Source organism: Pseudochaenichthys georgianus, chromosome 13 (assembly GCF_902827115.2).
Source record: "Pseudochaenichthys georgianus chromosome 13, fPseGeo1.2, whole genome shotgun sequence".
NCBI classification, from domain to species: domain Eukaryota; kingdom Metazoa; phylum Chordata; class Actinopteri; order Perciformes; family Channichthyidae; genus Pseudochaenichthys; species Pseudochaenichthys georgianus.
Window position 1 is genome coordinate 8927489 of NC_047515.1, and position 15933 is coordinate 8943421.

A 15933-nucleotide genomic window follows, 5' to 3' on the forward strand; every position below is an offset into this window, starting at 1 on the left:
TTATTTATTACTTTGGTTTCTTCGATTTGTGGTTTGGTTTTTTAAATAAGTGAATGAAGCTTATAACAATATCCTAGTGCTTCACACTGCTTGTTTGGTATGACCAACATTTTAAAACCTGATCTATATTAGCAAATATTCACATTCGAAAAGCTGCTACCAGATTATTTCAGCTAAAAAGTCAATTTAGATGCCTTAGATCTACGTGCAAATCCAATAAATCATGGTTCTATAGCCCGAGTTTCTACCTTGGTTAAGCAGTTTTCTTTGCATCCTTTACCTATTTTAGGACAACACAAACATATTATATGATATTTTATCTTAAAAACACCAGATGTAGCCTTTTGTCAGCCGACTAATGTTAGGCTTCACATGGTTTGACACAAATTGATTTATTAAAATAATAAGAGAAATGTAAAATACAGTCTTAGTTGGAAAGCATTTAGGTTATGATGTTGCTTGAGTTATTGACTTGCTTTTAGCAAAATTGTCAGATTTTAACATTGCTGTTCATAGTTGTTATAAACTGAAAATTGCAGTTTTCTTGTATCTACCTATCGTGCAATGTACAGCTTTCTACACTAACTATATTTGTTATTAACACAGTTTACAGAGCCTTCTCTCTCACTACAAAAACTCACTTTTTCTCCTAAATCACGAACCACACACCTTTATGTTTTTATTTTTAGCACTGCAGTGTTGTATATATTTATTCCATGGACACGTGTGTTATATTATTATTCCTTTCCTTTACTGGTTACCTATTGTTTGTGTGTGTAAAACTATGCTGGTATGATAAAGATGTTGATATCCAATATAACCACCAACGAGTGTTCTTCATTGGTATGGGTAACACCAAAGAAGTTCAAACCTAAAGCTTAACACAGCTTTAAGCTAGGGTAATGAATACAGAAATGACACTTCCCATTGTTCTTCCTATACTAAACAAGAATATATCCCTATGAACAGTTTTGCCATGCTTGTATTTTTGACTTTGTCTCTTCTGTTTCCTATCGTGCAGTGGAGGAGTCAGACATTATAGACTTGGAGAAACGCTACTGGCTACTGAAAGCTCAGTCCAGAACCGGCCGCTTTGACTTGGAAACCTTTGTCCCACTGGTCTCTCCTCCTATCCATGCCTCACTGAGTGAAGGTAAGACAATATTCACCTATGTTTTTTGTAAGTCTCATAGGGGTATCAAGTTCATACACGTACCTCTATATATTAGATCATCATGGAGCTATTCAGGTCTTTAAACTAATCCCTCAGCAGAGATTAAACCCTCTTCACTTTCACTTTTTATTTGGATCCCTAGCACTAGCATTAGCATTGGCTATTCTTCCTGGGCTCTATACAGTCAAAGACACATTTACTCACCATTGCCATGGTTACACAACTACTATAAACAAACAACTGATCTCATGTAATCAACAATCAAGGATGGAACTGAAAGAAAATAATCATAAATAATTATTAACAATCCATCAATTAATCAATTATTAGTAACACACTTCTACCGCAAATTATAACTAGTTTATAACAAACTTAGTCCTCGTCGGGAATAACCTTAAAGGGCCCTATTATGCTAATGTTCAGGTTAATATTTGTATTTTGTGCCTCTACTGTGAAGTGTCTCCATGCTTTAATGTTCAAAAAGTCCTTTATGTTTCTGATACTGCCTGTGCTGCAGCACCTCTTTTCACCCTCTGTCTGAAACCAGAGCCCAGTCTGCTCTGATTGCTTAGCTGGCCGGCTCTGTTGTGATTGGTCAACGGCTTAGAGACTTCCCGCCCCTTAGCCTATCACATACAATGTGTTGGAAAGCTAGCCAATAGATGCGAGAGTGTCTCATAAGTCTTCACTATGTTACATAAGTTAACAAAGGAGAAAGATAAAACACTTTTAACATTCAAGTACATTAAACATGTCACAGTAGAGGCCCAAAACACAAATATGAGCTTGAAAATGTGTTAATAGGGCCTAGAAATAAAACATTTAATATTGCAAAAATGTAATCAAATTCTCTGCCATGGGTGATTTCTACTGTCACCCTTGTTAACATGTTGTTTCTTACACCATAACTCATAGATAATAGTATACATACACACAGACAGATTTCAGTTATAATTCCTGAAATGAAGATATTGTTTTAAATCAAATCAAATCAAAGAGCCCAGAATATCAACCTGGGAGGCTGGAGGTTGAGGTCCAAAAAAGATAACCTCAGTCTTGCTCTCATTGAGGTTGAGGACATTTTGGCTCAGCCAGGATTTGATCTCTGCTAAGCAGTCCATCAACTGCTGTAGTGAGTTGACATTTCGATTGAGTGGCAGATAGATCAGTACATCGTCGGCGTAGCAGTGGAAGGGGATGTGTTTTGTGAGAATTGAACCTCGGGGCAGTATGTACAGTAGAAAAAGGATGGGGCCCAGAATCGAGCCTTGGGGAACCCCACTCAGCTGCACTGAGAAGCTACGGTCTGTCAGGTAGGACCTGAACCATGCAAGGGCAGAGCCTGTGATGCCAGCGGACTGTTCAAGCCGTGACAACAGGATGCTATGGTCCACAGTGTCGAAGGCAGCTGTCAGGTCTAACAGCACCAGGACAGCTGGGCTACTTGAGTCGGCGGCTAGGAGTAGATCATTAAAAACTCTTAAAAGGGCTGTTTCAGTGCTGTGCATAGGTTTGAAGCCAGACTGAAACTTTTCATGGATGCCATGTGTGGTTAAGAACGACTGTAGCTGGAAGTAGACTACTCGCTCCAGGGCTTTAGATAAAAAAGGTAGCTGGGAGATGGGCCTAAAATCTGCGAGAATGGAAGGGTCGAGATTTTTTAAGTAGTGGCTTGACCACGGCATGTTTGAAGGCAGCTGGGACACATCCTGAGCTAAGAGAGGTAGTTTATAAGTAATAAAATACTTGCTCCAACTGATTCGAAAACATCTCTGAGAAGGCGAGAGGGAATGCTGTCTGAGGTGCAGTTTGTCGGCCAGAGGTGCTTGACTACATCCGAGAGGGATACAGGCTCAAAGTGGTCGAGGACAGCAGGGCACAGAAAAGGAGCAGGGTATCTGGGGTAGCACTAGTGTGGGCTAGCCTAAGAGCAGATACTTTTTCAATAAAAAATGTAAGAAACTTATCACAGAGAGTAGTCGATGGCACAATTGGAGAAACATCACAGGGATTAATGATCGAGTTGAGGACATTAAAAAGAACCTGAGGTTTATGGCTGTTTTTGGAGATTAACAGAAAAATGTGCTCCGTTTTGGCTGCTTTGACTGCCATCTGGTAATCGGAAAGGCAAGCACGAAGGATCTTCTTTAACAAAAGTTAGAAGCGATCTCTAGTATTCTCTTGAACAATATGTAATGAATTCCAACTGACTATGGCTCTGTACATGTTTAGATGTTTTTCTGTATCTTCAAAGACCTGCTCGGAGTAAATACTCTTTGTGTTTTAATCTTGTTTTCCAGGCTTGTTTCACGCCTTTGATGAGAATCGGGACAATCACATTGACTTTAAAGAGATATCATGCGGACTCTCTGCGTGCTGCAGGGGGCCCGTAGCTGAAAGGCAGAAATGTAAGCCATCATAGAATTACACTTCACATGACCTTACAGAGCTTTTTCATCAAAAGGAGTGCAAAATATTTCTTTTTTATTGCTGTTATCTGGAACTTTGAAGGTGTTGAAGTGTGCATCAATAACAATCATTGTTGTGATTGGAGTTTCAATTGGTCAGAAATGGATATTAATTGTAATTTTTGCTAAAGTACTAAACAGCACGATATTTGCTTCCCGGCACTGTGTTTAATAACTTTATTTGTATTCCACCACTCCATCCCTCTCTTTCACTACCAGTTTGCTTCAAAGTGTTTGATGTGGACCGCGATGGGGTTCTGTCTCGAAATGAACTTCATGAAATGGTGGTGGCCTTGCTGGAGGTGTGGAAGGACAATCGCACAGACACACTCCCTGTACGTATGCACACACACACACACACACACACACACACACACACACACACACACACACACACACACACACACACACACACACACACACACACACACACACACACACACACACACACACACACACACACAAGGTTGTACTAAACATCAAACGTTCCCTCATTCAGTATGTGGTCTGGTTGAGTCATGACTTTTTCCATGTATCACAGTTATATATATTTTTTGATGTATTTTATAATGTCAGGAACATCATAGGCAATCAAAACAATGATTGTTTTGTATTCCTCTGAAAGCACACTTGTACTGTTTATAGTTGTAGTTAGGATTTCTCTATTTAGTAAAAGTGCATTATGATGTTGGCCGAGGCGGTCTTTATCTCAGCCTGACCTATTTACACTGTGCAATCATCTGTTTGATCTGTACTTTTATAGATAGCAAATAACACAATGTGTGGTTGAAGGTGGAGTTAAGTGTTTTTGACAAACTGCATGTCTGGCTGGAGCTACGTTTTTGTTCTTTTTGCAGACACAATTAGATCAGACATTAGATTGATTTTAATCTTCTGATCTTATTCTGGAATACATATGTATTTTCTTAAATGTTGAACTAATAGTTTGAAGCCAAGATAGTTTGCTTTAGCTTATCAGATATATTTATGTGTTCGATAAACCATTCTAAATTAATGAATCTTACAATTAGTTTCAGATTTTGCCCCAAAGACCAGCATCAGGGAACAAGAAAAATACATTATACATGACCCACACCGGACATTTGATCAGTTGCTTAAATAATGCATTCCAAAATTGTATTTGAATAAGGATTTTCTCTTTTGCAGCCATTATTGACATCATGAATAGTGATTATCTTTTATAAATCATTAGATTTCTGGCAAGGTAATGTGATTTGTGACTATATTTGTTCAAGGCAAGCCTTTTCTTAAATGGGCCCTATGATGCAAATGTTCATGTTTGTATGCTGTGTCTCTACTGAGACATGTTTTCATGCTTTAATGTTCAAAAAGCTCTTTATTTGTCTCATACTGCCTGTGCTGCAGCACCTCTTTTCACCCTCTGTCTGAAACCAGAGCCCAGTCTGCTCTGATTGGTTAGCTGGCCGGTTCTGTTGTAATTGGTCAACCCAAGGAGATGTTCCGTCCCTTAGGCTGCATCTACACAGAGACGAAACGGAGAAAAAAACAAATTCGATATCAAAAAAATCTTCCGTTCACAAGGCATCGCCTCATGAAACGTGTCCAGATCGCTCTACCTCTGGAGACGCTGTAGTACATATGCCGGGCCTGTAAGTGGCGCTGTAGTACAAAATACACCAAAAGCAGCGAATAAGACCTCCAGAGTATGGTTGCCATGGTTGCCTGGTTGACGTTCTCCCCGGTAGTCCACCAGCAGATGAAAAACACCCACTTCTCCGCCTCTTCAAAGGGACGAGGGAACCGTGTGGGGGGGTCTGCTGGAGGTTCCTGCTGGGTACACTGTCCTGCGAGATACCGGGACCTGGCTCGAAACGTTAACAATTTTTTTTTTTCAACAAAGTTTTCACCGGACAAATAATTGGATTACTTCACAACCGACACCGTCATTCCGGTTCAGCTGCCTGGACAACACGACACAATCAACTGGAGATTGTCCCCACCTGCGCTCATCAAGACGGCGAATGGAGACGCAGAGAGCCAAGGCTGGGAAAGCAGCCGGGTATGTGCAGCATTACAACTAGATTGTATATTGGATACATTAAGCTGTATTGTACAATGGCATAGTAAATGGATTTAATGCTGCAATAATGCCAGCTGTTTGAAACAGCGCGCTGTCGGCAAACGGACAACTAGAAAACGAAACAGTGAACATTATGCCTGTCAATTCTGACGTTACGTCACAAGATGGCGCTGTTGGATTGGGATCTGTAATGGAAAAAAGGATTACCCAACGCATGGCCAAGAGATGGGAATTGTTTATTGTAAACTGTGAAAAAGCAAGAAACTTTAAATGCAAACAAGCTAAGAAGTTAATGGAAAGACTGAAAGAGCTTATGAATTCAAAGGACAATGCAAAAAGAAATACAGTTAAATCTGGTTGCATTGATTAAGTTCTGTAAAAGGAAAATCATGAGGCATTGGTGAACCTTCCACTTCCTGAAGAAGTTCCTCAGGAACCTGAGGAACATCAACCCGGACACCATGACCCTGGACCTCCAGCATCTTTCTTCCGCCAACTTCTCATCAGTAAATGAGTCAGTGGCATATTACAACCAGTCCCTTAACAGTCTCCTTGATCTGCACGCCCCACTCAAAACCAGGATGGTCACCTTCTCGCGCTCAGCCCCTTGGTACACCGCCGAGCTGCGGAGAATGAAGACAGCTGGGCGTGTCCTTGAGCGGTGGCTCAAGGCCTCAGGACTCACTGTTCACCGGTTAGCCTATCGTGAACACCAGAAGGCCTACGCACAGTCCCTCAGAGATGCACGGTCCCAGTACTACTCCTCCATCATCAACAACAGTGCTGGAAACTCCAAGCAACTCTTCTCCACCATAAACCACCTCCTAAAACCCCAAAGTCCTCTACACTCCGACTCCACTGAGAAGCAGTGTAGCATCTTCACCGCCTTCTTCATAAACAAAGTTGACACCATCCGCTCCATCCTCTCTAGCCCCTCTGCACCTCCATTTCCAACTGCTGATCCACAGCCTGGGACAACCCAGTCTCTTTGCTGTTTCACGGACATCTCTCAGCGAGAGGTTGAGGGCATTGATAGGAGGATGAAGCCCTCCATCTGTGTCCTGGACCCCCTTCCGTCAGCTCTGGTGAAATCGTACATCAGTACCATGAGCCCCATGATCACTAAGATCGTAAACCTCTCTCTCCAGGCTGGCCATGTCCCCTCTGCCCTAAAAACCGCTGTCATCAAACCTCGTCTCAAAAACTCTCCCTTGACCCGGGAGTCCTGGCCAACTACAGACAGATTTCCAACCTTCCTTTTCTATCAAAGGTGCTGGAAAAACTAGTTGCTGCTCAGCTCCAGGACCACCTAAACTCCAACAACCTATTTGAGAAGTTCCAGTCTGGTTTCCGCTCAGGCCACAGCACAGAAACGGCCCTGGTCAGGCTCACCAACGACCTGCTGATGACGGCTGATGCTGGCTCTCCCTCTCTCCTCATACTCCTCGATCTCACTGCAGCTTTCGACACCGTCAATCACAGCATCCTCCTCCATCGTCTGCACTCCACCATCTGACTCTCTGACTCTCCCCTTGACTGGTTCAGATCATAGCTCACCGGGAGAACAGAGTACGTCTCCTTGGGCGAGGCAGAGTCGACGTCACCTGTGGTGTCCCTCAAGGGTCAGTTCTCGGCCCCACCCTCTTCAAACTTCCTGAAACTCAACAGCTCCAAGACCGAAGCCATTATAGTTGGCACCCCACACCAGGTTCGGTCATCCACCATCACCACCATCACCTTCTCCGGCCAGGACATTACCCTCTCCTTAATAGTCACCAACCTGGGTGTGAAAATGGACGCCCACCTGACCTTTGAGGCTCACATTAAACAGCTGTGCAAGAACTCCTTTTATCACCTAAGGAACATCGCCAAACTCCGCCCCACACTCACTCTGTCTGACGCCGAAAAGCTAGTCCACGGCTTTGTCTCCTCCAGGTTGGACTACTGCAATGCACTCCTCATCGGGATCCCTAACAAAAGCATCCAGAAGCTCCAATACATTCAGAACAGCGCTGCTAGGATCCTGATAAGGGTGCGCAAATATGATCGCATCACCCCCATCCTTAAATCACTACACTGGCTCCCCGTGGAACTGAGGATCGAATTCAAGGTCTCCGTCCTCACCCACCAGTGTATCCATGGAACTGCCCCTCCCTACCTCAAGGAACTTACCTCCTTGCGTACCACCCGCTCCAGCAACTCCAACTTCCTCAAACCCCCCAGGACTAAGCTCCGTACTATGGGAGACCGGGCCTTCTGCTCGGCTGCTCCCAGACTGTGGAACGCTCTCCCCGACCACATGAGAGCACCACAGACCGTGGAGGCTTTTAAAAAAGGCCTCAAAACCCATCTTTCCAATAGAGCCTTTTCCTAGACCTTTTATTTATTCCCACCCTTTTATTTTATTTTTATTGTCTGTTTTTTATTGCTTTTTATTAATTCTACCGTGTTGTGTAATGTTTTTATACTGTTCATGCTCACTGCTTGTAGCATTACATTACATTGCATTTAGCTGACGCTTTTATCCAAAGCGACTTACAATAAGCACTTCGGGAATTGAAGTCAAATATGAAGTGCTTTATAAATGAAACCCATTATTATCATTATTATTATTATTATTATTAAGAAATGGAAAAAGCAAAAGCGGTGGCTGCAACAAAAGATGGAAATATTTGATGGATTCATACAAGATTTAAATGTGTGGTTATCTGAAGGTGGAGAGTCAAACACACACTATTATGGGAAGTGCCATAAAACCAAGTGTTAACTCGGATAACATCGGACCTGATAACAGTGTTTCAAAACCTCAGTCAAAACACAAAACTAGCTATGCATCATCTGTATCATCTGCTCGAATGAAAGCTCAGGCAGAAAGGGCTGCTTTAATTGAAAGGGCTGCAGCACTGAATATGCAACAGGAACTTGATGCCCAACTAGAACAGTTAAAACGAAAGAAGAACCATTGGAATTACCAACTATTACTATTACATGTCATTTGTTAGACGCTTTTATCCAAAGCGACTTACATACATTGAATACTGTGGACAATCCCCACAGGAACAATTTGGGGTGAAGTGTCTTGTCCAGGGACACAACGACATGCTGACTGCAGTGGGACTCGAACTTGCTACCCCCTGATTAGAAGTCCAGCACTCTACCCACTGAGCCACAGCCGCTCCACCTAACTGAACTGGCAGCAGCCAATGCCAGAATAAAAGTGCTCAGGATTGGATCAAGAAACACCTCCAGAGTATCAGATGGGATGAACTCTTACTTCAGAAACACAACAGCAAGATGCAATCCACATGCAACTGAATACTTACCTCATCAAACCCAAACCTCTATTCCAGGACAGAAGACAAATATTCCTTTGAGGACAATAAACAAAGTGAAGCTGGCAACCAGTCATCACATTTCAAGTTTGGAAGTATCTACTCTCGACAAAGACAATTTCAACCAACAACCTGATGTGTTCACACACAAGACCATGCCTGTTTCCGAGCACAACATTCCTGCTCAAGATGACCTGACACATAGGCCTTACTTGAAAGACAACAATATTCAATCAATTGACTCTGGCATTGACCTACTCATTGGGACAAATGCACCTTGGAACCTTGGAAGCTAGTCAACAGCCAGGGAGATGGACTATACGCTGTAAGGACCCTACTGGGGTGGGTCATTGATGGTCCACTGAGAAGAAACAACATTATCATCAGGGATAAGAATGGCTGCCCTGCTGCTGTAAATCCAGTATCCATAGTAAACAAAGAGGATCCAAAGGTCATCCAACACAATACCAACCCGAGTAAAAACAACAACAAGGAAACAGAGGAAATGCCCAGAAAAGATAAACCATTCTTGAACATTATGAATCACTCTGCAAAAATGTCAGATGGACACTACTGCCTAGACTTACCATTCAGACAAGAAAATCCCAGCTTGCCCAACAACAAACACGTTACCGAGCAGCTCATCTGCGATTTCGCTGTTATGGTACCAGGGCACCGGCTGAATCCAAGTGACAGACCTGAAGAAGTGAGGAGCCCTATAAGGAAAGGCTAGGAATTGGGTGAAAATATAACCCACAGGTTCTCTCAGCGCTGGATGGGATGGCAACACGACTGTTTCAACCTAAGAAGGTTTTTTAGCTGCACCGGCTGTATAAAAAGGGTCATTGGTGACAGGAGAGGACGAGGACAAGGACACAGGAGGAAGAGAGCATACCGATTTCATCAGCCCGGCAGATGCTCACCACAACTATTGACACGGTATACTTAAACCTTCGTATGTAAAGCAAAATAAACATCATTCTAAACTGCAGCAAAAGACCGGAGATTCATCTGTTTGTGTCTGCGTCTGGATCACTCCAAACCCTCCTGTGAAGTAATGGCAATAGGATATAGGACATTGGAACATTAAAAATTGCCATTACTTCACAGGAGGGTTTGGAGTGATCCAGACGCAGACACAGAGTGTGGTTGCTACAGGAATTGAAACAGTCTATTGTTATGGTATTTATGGCTTTGCGAACAGACAGATAACACTCATCCCACATTTCTAGACCCCGAGGTGTTAGGATCTTTTTCCACTGCATTCTTTTAGTATGCCGCTTAGTGTTTGCTACTTCATGCTAAAATATTCTGTCTCCCCTTGCAGGAGCTGCACAGTAGCGTGTCGGACATAGTCGAGGACATCCTGAAGATGCACGACACAACCAAGGTGAGACACAACTCTGGGTGACAGAAGCACCATTGATGCAGCTGTCAGGAAGTCATTCCTTTACCGCTAAGAATATTTTATAACCTTATTTTGCAGAGAAAGTCAACACCATTATACTCCAGCTACACATACTGATTTCTGTGCCCAGTAGACACACATGGCAACAGTACTGTACTTGTCTCTACTACTGAAAACTAATTTCACCCTCAATCACCAAAGAAAATAAATATATTTGTTTATTTTCTTTTAACGTTTTAAAGCAGTCTATATTTGAATGTGATGACATGGGCTGTATGTTTTATAGCCAAAATTCAAATTGCGATCATTTGGTTTATTTAAAAAAGAACCGATCTATCTCTCTGTTATTTTAGTTGAGTCTGTACTGGGCTCAGACAATTCTAAACCCATCTCTACCGACTTGTCCTCACTGTATAGATGCTGTAAATTATAAATGTCCTCTGTATTTTCTATATTTGCCCTCTGTTAACAACTGTACAATGTATGTTTTTTTGTTGTGAAGCAGTTTGTAACTCTATAATCTTACTTACATACTTTATACCGTGCATCTCCTACAAGCAAATAGAATAAAATAATATTGGGGGGTCGAAAAATATAGCAAAAGATATGGGCATATTTATACATATATTTAATACTAATATATTTGGGCATATATAATATACAGCAGATCTTTATTACTCGTATACTCAGTTCTGCATCCGCAACAACCAAGAAAAAGTAAAAAGAAAATGAATGTTGGCCAGACAGATCCCCTAATTTAAATCCATAACATCTCTACGCCCCCTGGTGGCTGGTTTTCAGTTTAAGAAACTCAATACCATCATTTTGAATGTAGTGAAGTTTTCAAAGAGTGTAATGAGCTTATGTAGCCTCAGTATCCTAATAGATAATGTTACTTTAACTGTGGGAAGCCAATTTCATAAAGGAGTATTTAAATAATTGTGCTGCCTTAATGCTGACCTGTGTGTTTTTTTACTCTTCCCCAGCTGGGTCACCTGACCCTGGAAGACTACCAGATCTGGAGTGTGAAGAGCGCTTTGGCCAATGAGTTCTTAAATCTGCTCTTCCAGGTCAGTGGATCAGCACACTGTGCACTGGTATTACAACTTATTGTTGTAAAAGTGTGTATTGATCCATGTGATTTAGCATCTTTGTGTATTTCTCTTCTTCCAGGTCTGCCACATAGTGCTGGGGCTCAGGCCTGGCAGTCCTGAGGAGGAAGGGCAGATCATAAGGTACATACCCGTCTTATTTGTCTGTTTTGTTATTATTTATAACTCTAAGGAATAAGCTGTTGGACCCCATTTATCTGTGTGTAGGGGCTGGTTGGAGAGGGAGAGCAGACATGGGCTGCAGCAGAGTCAGAACTGGTTCCTCATCTCCATGCTGTGGTGGCAGCAGTGGAAGGACTACGTTAAATATGTAAGTCAATTTTGGATTACATTATGAATTCACAAGTCGTATTTTTTCCCTCTGGCAGGACAAGTCCGGCAGTGGCTCAGTCAGAAGGGGCTTGGACTGTGATTGTGGACTGTGTGCCGGTTCAAGTCCCCGCACAGGTTTAAAATATGGAGTGTGGACTGCTACTTGGAGAGGTCCCAGTTCACCTCCTGCCCTGTCGTGGTGCCCTTGAGCAAGGCACCGAATACCCCCCCACTCCCATTGCTCCCCGGGCGCTGTACAATAGCTGCCCACTGTACTAGACTCCAGTTACTAGGATGGGTTAAATGCAGAGGACACATTTCACTGTGTGTGCTATGTGCTCTGCATGTGTGACCATTAAAGAGGGTTCTATTTCATCCTTACTGACCGCCAGAGGCGGTGCTTAGCACTGAATATCTTCTGTCTCGCGCATGTGCAGGTCGAATATTTATATCAACTAAGTCACGTGTGACCTCGTATGACCCCGGAAGGCATAAGTTCCGGTGTTGTCATCGAGTTCAGTCCTTTTTCATCTTCTCGCTGCACAGGTTACTACTTTATGAGTAGCAGCCAAGCTAGCTTATTGAAAAAATTCGCTACCTGTAGCCTTGTGATCGTCTCGATCGGAGCTGCGGGCTAAAATGCTCACCCTCCAAAGGCTGTGACGAGCTGTCCCCCTCCCAAGGGAGGGGACCGCGGTATTCACCGCTCTGACTCGCAGGAGCTCCGGACCGGTAAAGAGCGGACGCTCCTGCACGTCAGTCGGTGAGATTGCTGCCATTTCTTTCTGATTGTGCTATCTATTCGCAAGCTAATAGATAATTGTGTCCCCAAGTTAGCCGAGTGCTCTCGCTCAGGCTAACTCGCTATGGCGCTAGTGGAGAGAGTATCCCCGCTCTCCTCTCACGGCATATACACCGTTAACTGACTTCATTTTTTACCCCAGTTAACAGAGCGCTAACGCTAACTACTATTGTGCTCACTCCCCTCTCACTACATATATTGTTTCCTCGCCCGGTTATTTACAGTCAGCTGAGTGCTCTCGCTCAGACTGACTTAAGCTGCCAGCAGCAATTAGTGTGGAGTTTTCGTTGGTGCTGTCGCTATGTTTAACGGCTGTAACACCTGTATGGCTCCTCTTCAACCAGAGGATGGCCATGACCTTTGCCTCTCTTGTCTTGGCCTCGAGCATCTGAGGGAGGGCCTTTCCGAGGACCCGTGCATGAATTGCACCATCATACCTCGTGCGGTAAGAGCTGCTAGAATAGCCGAGGTAGAACTACTGGCTGATGGTGGCCTGCCCCCTGCACAGTCGAATCCAGCCCAACCTACCTAGTACCCATCCTAGGCGTTGGGCCGCAGAGGCTGTGGGTGCCCCGCCCAAGAAGAGGACTAAGCCTGATGGGCTCCCTGACGAAGCTCTGAGGTCGGAGGCCAGGTGCCCTCGACCCCAATGTCGAGTTACTACAGCGGCACGCATGGGCCGTCAGGCAATTCCCTCTCTCACATCATGCTCTCCCTCTCAGCTTCCCTGCAGCAGGATGCTCTCAGCGCTTCCTCTACCAGCCTCAGTGACGCCTCATTACAAGCGTTTGCTCTGATGTCTAGAGAGCTTGGGCGCCTGATGTCCACTCTTGTCCAGACTCGTCGCCGGGTTTGGCTGGCACAGTCACCCTTGTCAGAGGCATGTAGGAGGACCCTCCGTGCTGTCCCAGTGGAGCCGGGGGAGCTGTTCGGTTCAGCTGCCTGTACGGACTGTCCAAGCTAGTCAGACCAGGCAACAGTTCTCAGCTCTTCGCAGAGACATGCCCCCCCCCGGTAGGCCTAGACTAGCTTCCGTGTCTGCCTCCCGAGGCCGCTCTAATCTACCGGCTCACCCCAGTGCCCACCATGGGCCTCAGCGTCCCACGAGGGGGCCGGCCCACTACCAGCGTGGTCCTGCTAACTCGCCCCCAAGGCAGCCTCGGCATCCGGTGCCTAACCGTCGCCCCCACAGAGCCTCCAGAGGCCGGGGGGCAAGGTACTGAGGGTCTAGGGCCGAGTGTCGGTTATTTCTCCCAGCAGCAGCTCGACTACTGGGTAGCTCAAACTTCAGACCCCTGGGTGGTTTCCACCTTAACCCAAGGGTACAAGCTTCAGTTCCGACGCCGGCCCCCAGCCTTCAGCCGGGTCAAAATGACGACCATAAGCGACCTGGCAAAAGAAGTAGCCCTAAACCAGGAGCTGTCAGTCCTCCTTGCCAAGGGTGCAATCGAGCCGGTGGACCCCATCTCACAGCCGGGGGCTTCTACTCGACCTACTTCCTGGTAAGGAAGAAAGGCGGTGGACTTCGCCCAATCCTCGATCTGAGGGGACTCAACAAGTTCCTAAAGATTTTACCTTTCCATATGCTGAGCACAGCGGACGTTCTTCGTACCGTTGCCAGGGGGGAATGGTTCACGTCCGTTGACTTGAAGGACGCTTATTTTCATGTACTTATTGTGCCTCATCACAGGCAGTTTCTTCGTTTTGCCTTCAGAGGCTGTCATTTCCAGTTCAGGGTGCTCCCATTCAGACTCTCCCTCTCCCCAAGGGTGTTCACCAGGTGTGTCGCGGCAGCCCTCTCGCCCCTGCAGTCAGGGTATGAAGATTCTGCCATGCTTAGACGACTGGTTGATCTGTGCACCATCCAGGTTGCAGTCAACCCAGGACACGGCTCTCCTTCTCTCTCATGTCGCCCGGCTAGGCCTCAAGGCGAACATGGAGAAGAATTGTCTGAACCCCTCTCAGAGCCTCTTCATTGGTGTGGAAAAATCTCCACTCTATCCCCATGGAGGGAGAGGTCGTATATGTCAAGGGGCGTGGCCATGGGCTCCGTCCCTTTCCGCAGAGAGACCGTTACGACGGATGCCAGCCTCTCGGGGTGGGGTGTGGTGTGGCAGAACAGGACAGCTTGTGGGCAGTGGTCTGTTCAGGACTGCACAGAACACACCAACGTGCTTGAGCTACAAGCTGTGCACCTAGCACTCCTGCCACTTCCTGCCATTCCTGAGGGGGAGGCATGTGCTTGTCCGCTCGGACAACACTACCACAATGTATCACATAAACCACCAGGGGGGCTCCAAATCTTCACACTTGCTAGAGGTGTCCCAGACTCTCCTGACCTGGGCAGCTCCTTGCCTGTTCAGCCTAAGGTCACCACGTAGCCGACTTCCTCTCCCGTCACAAGCCTCCACCTTGGGAGTGGCGGCTTCATCCAGAGGTGTTGACCAGCATCTGGGGTCTCTTCGGCAGGGCAGAGGTAGATCTCTTTGCCTCGAAGATGTCGACCCACTGCCCCCTATGGTTCTCCTTGACAGAGAAGACCAGCCCTATGGGTCAGGACGCCCTGGCTCATTCATGGCCAATGTGTCTCCTCTATGCCTATCCCTTCCTTTGATTCTACTAACACTCCTCAGAGTGCTTCATCAGGGCCACAGGCTTCTTCTGGTGGCCCCCTTCTGGCCAGCCAGGACTTGGTTCTCCCTGCTGCGGAACGCCTTGGCGTCTCCCCAACAGGAAGGACCTCTTATCTCAGCTGGAGGGTCGGATGTGGCACCCCCCGACCCCTGCCGCCTCCAGCTGTGGGTCTGGCCACTGGAGGTCCCGACCCGCTGCTGAGCGACTGCATAATGCCTGTCAGGAGGACTATTCTCAATGCAAGGGCACCATCTACTCGTAGGCAGTACGAAAACAGGTGAAAACAGTTTTCTGACTGGTGCCAAGGGCAAAATGAGGACCCAGTACATTGCTCGGTGCCTACTATCCTTGAGTTCCTGCAGTCCCTCCTGGACGACGGCCGGTGTCCTGCTACCGTCAGGGTGTATGTGGCTGCTATAATCAGCTCAACACGCAAGGGTTGACAACAACACAGTGGGGAGCCATAGGCTGGTATCCCTCTTCCTAAGGGGAGCTCTGAGGCTTCGCCCCCCGAACGAAATTATAATATTAACCTGAGTACTGTAAATCCACACTCCATGTCGCTTCTAAATTAAAAGTATTACAACAAATATATATATACTTTTTTGTATTAATCTATCCTGGGTACT

The 15933-nt window shown here is 45.6% G+C and overlaps 1 protein-coding gene across 6 annotated transcripts in view; it reads left to right on the forward strand.

The window, feature by feature from the left end:
- usp32 (ubiquitin specific peptidase 32) overlaps window positions 1–15933 on the forward strand; it is a 61590-nt gene that overhangs the window by 24451 nt on the left and 21206 nt on the right. For all 6 annotated transcript variants that reach the window (XM_034097005.2, XM_034097007.2, XM_034097009.2 and 3 more), the window contains exons 6-12: window positions 1022–1153; window positions 3475–3582; window positions 3862–3977; window positions 10364–10426; window positions 11431–11514; window positions 11618–11679; window positions 11764–11866. In XM_034097005.2, coding sequence (XP_033952896.1) covers window positions 1022–1153; window positions 3475–3582; window positions 3862–3977; window positions 10364–10426; window positions 11431–11514; window positions 11618–11679; window positions 11764–11866 — 668 coding nt within the window. The remainder of the gene's footprint in view (window positions 1–1021; window positions 1154–3474; window positions 3583–3861; window positions 3978–10363; window positions 10427–11430; window positions 11515–11617; window positions 11680–11763; window positions 11867–15933) is intronic.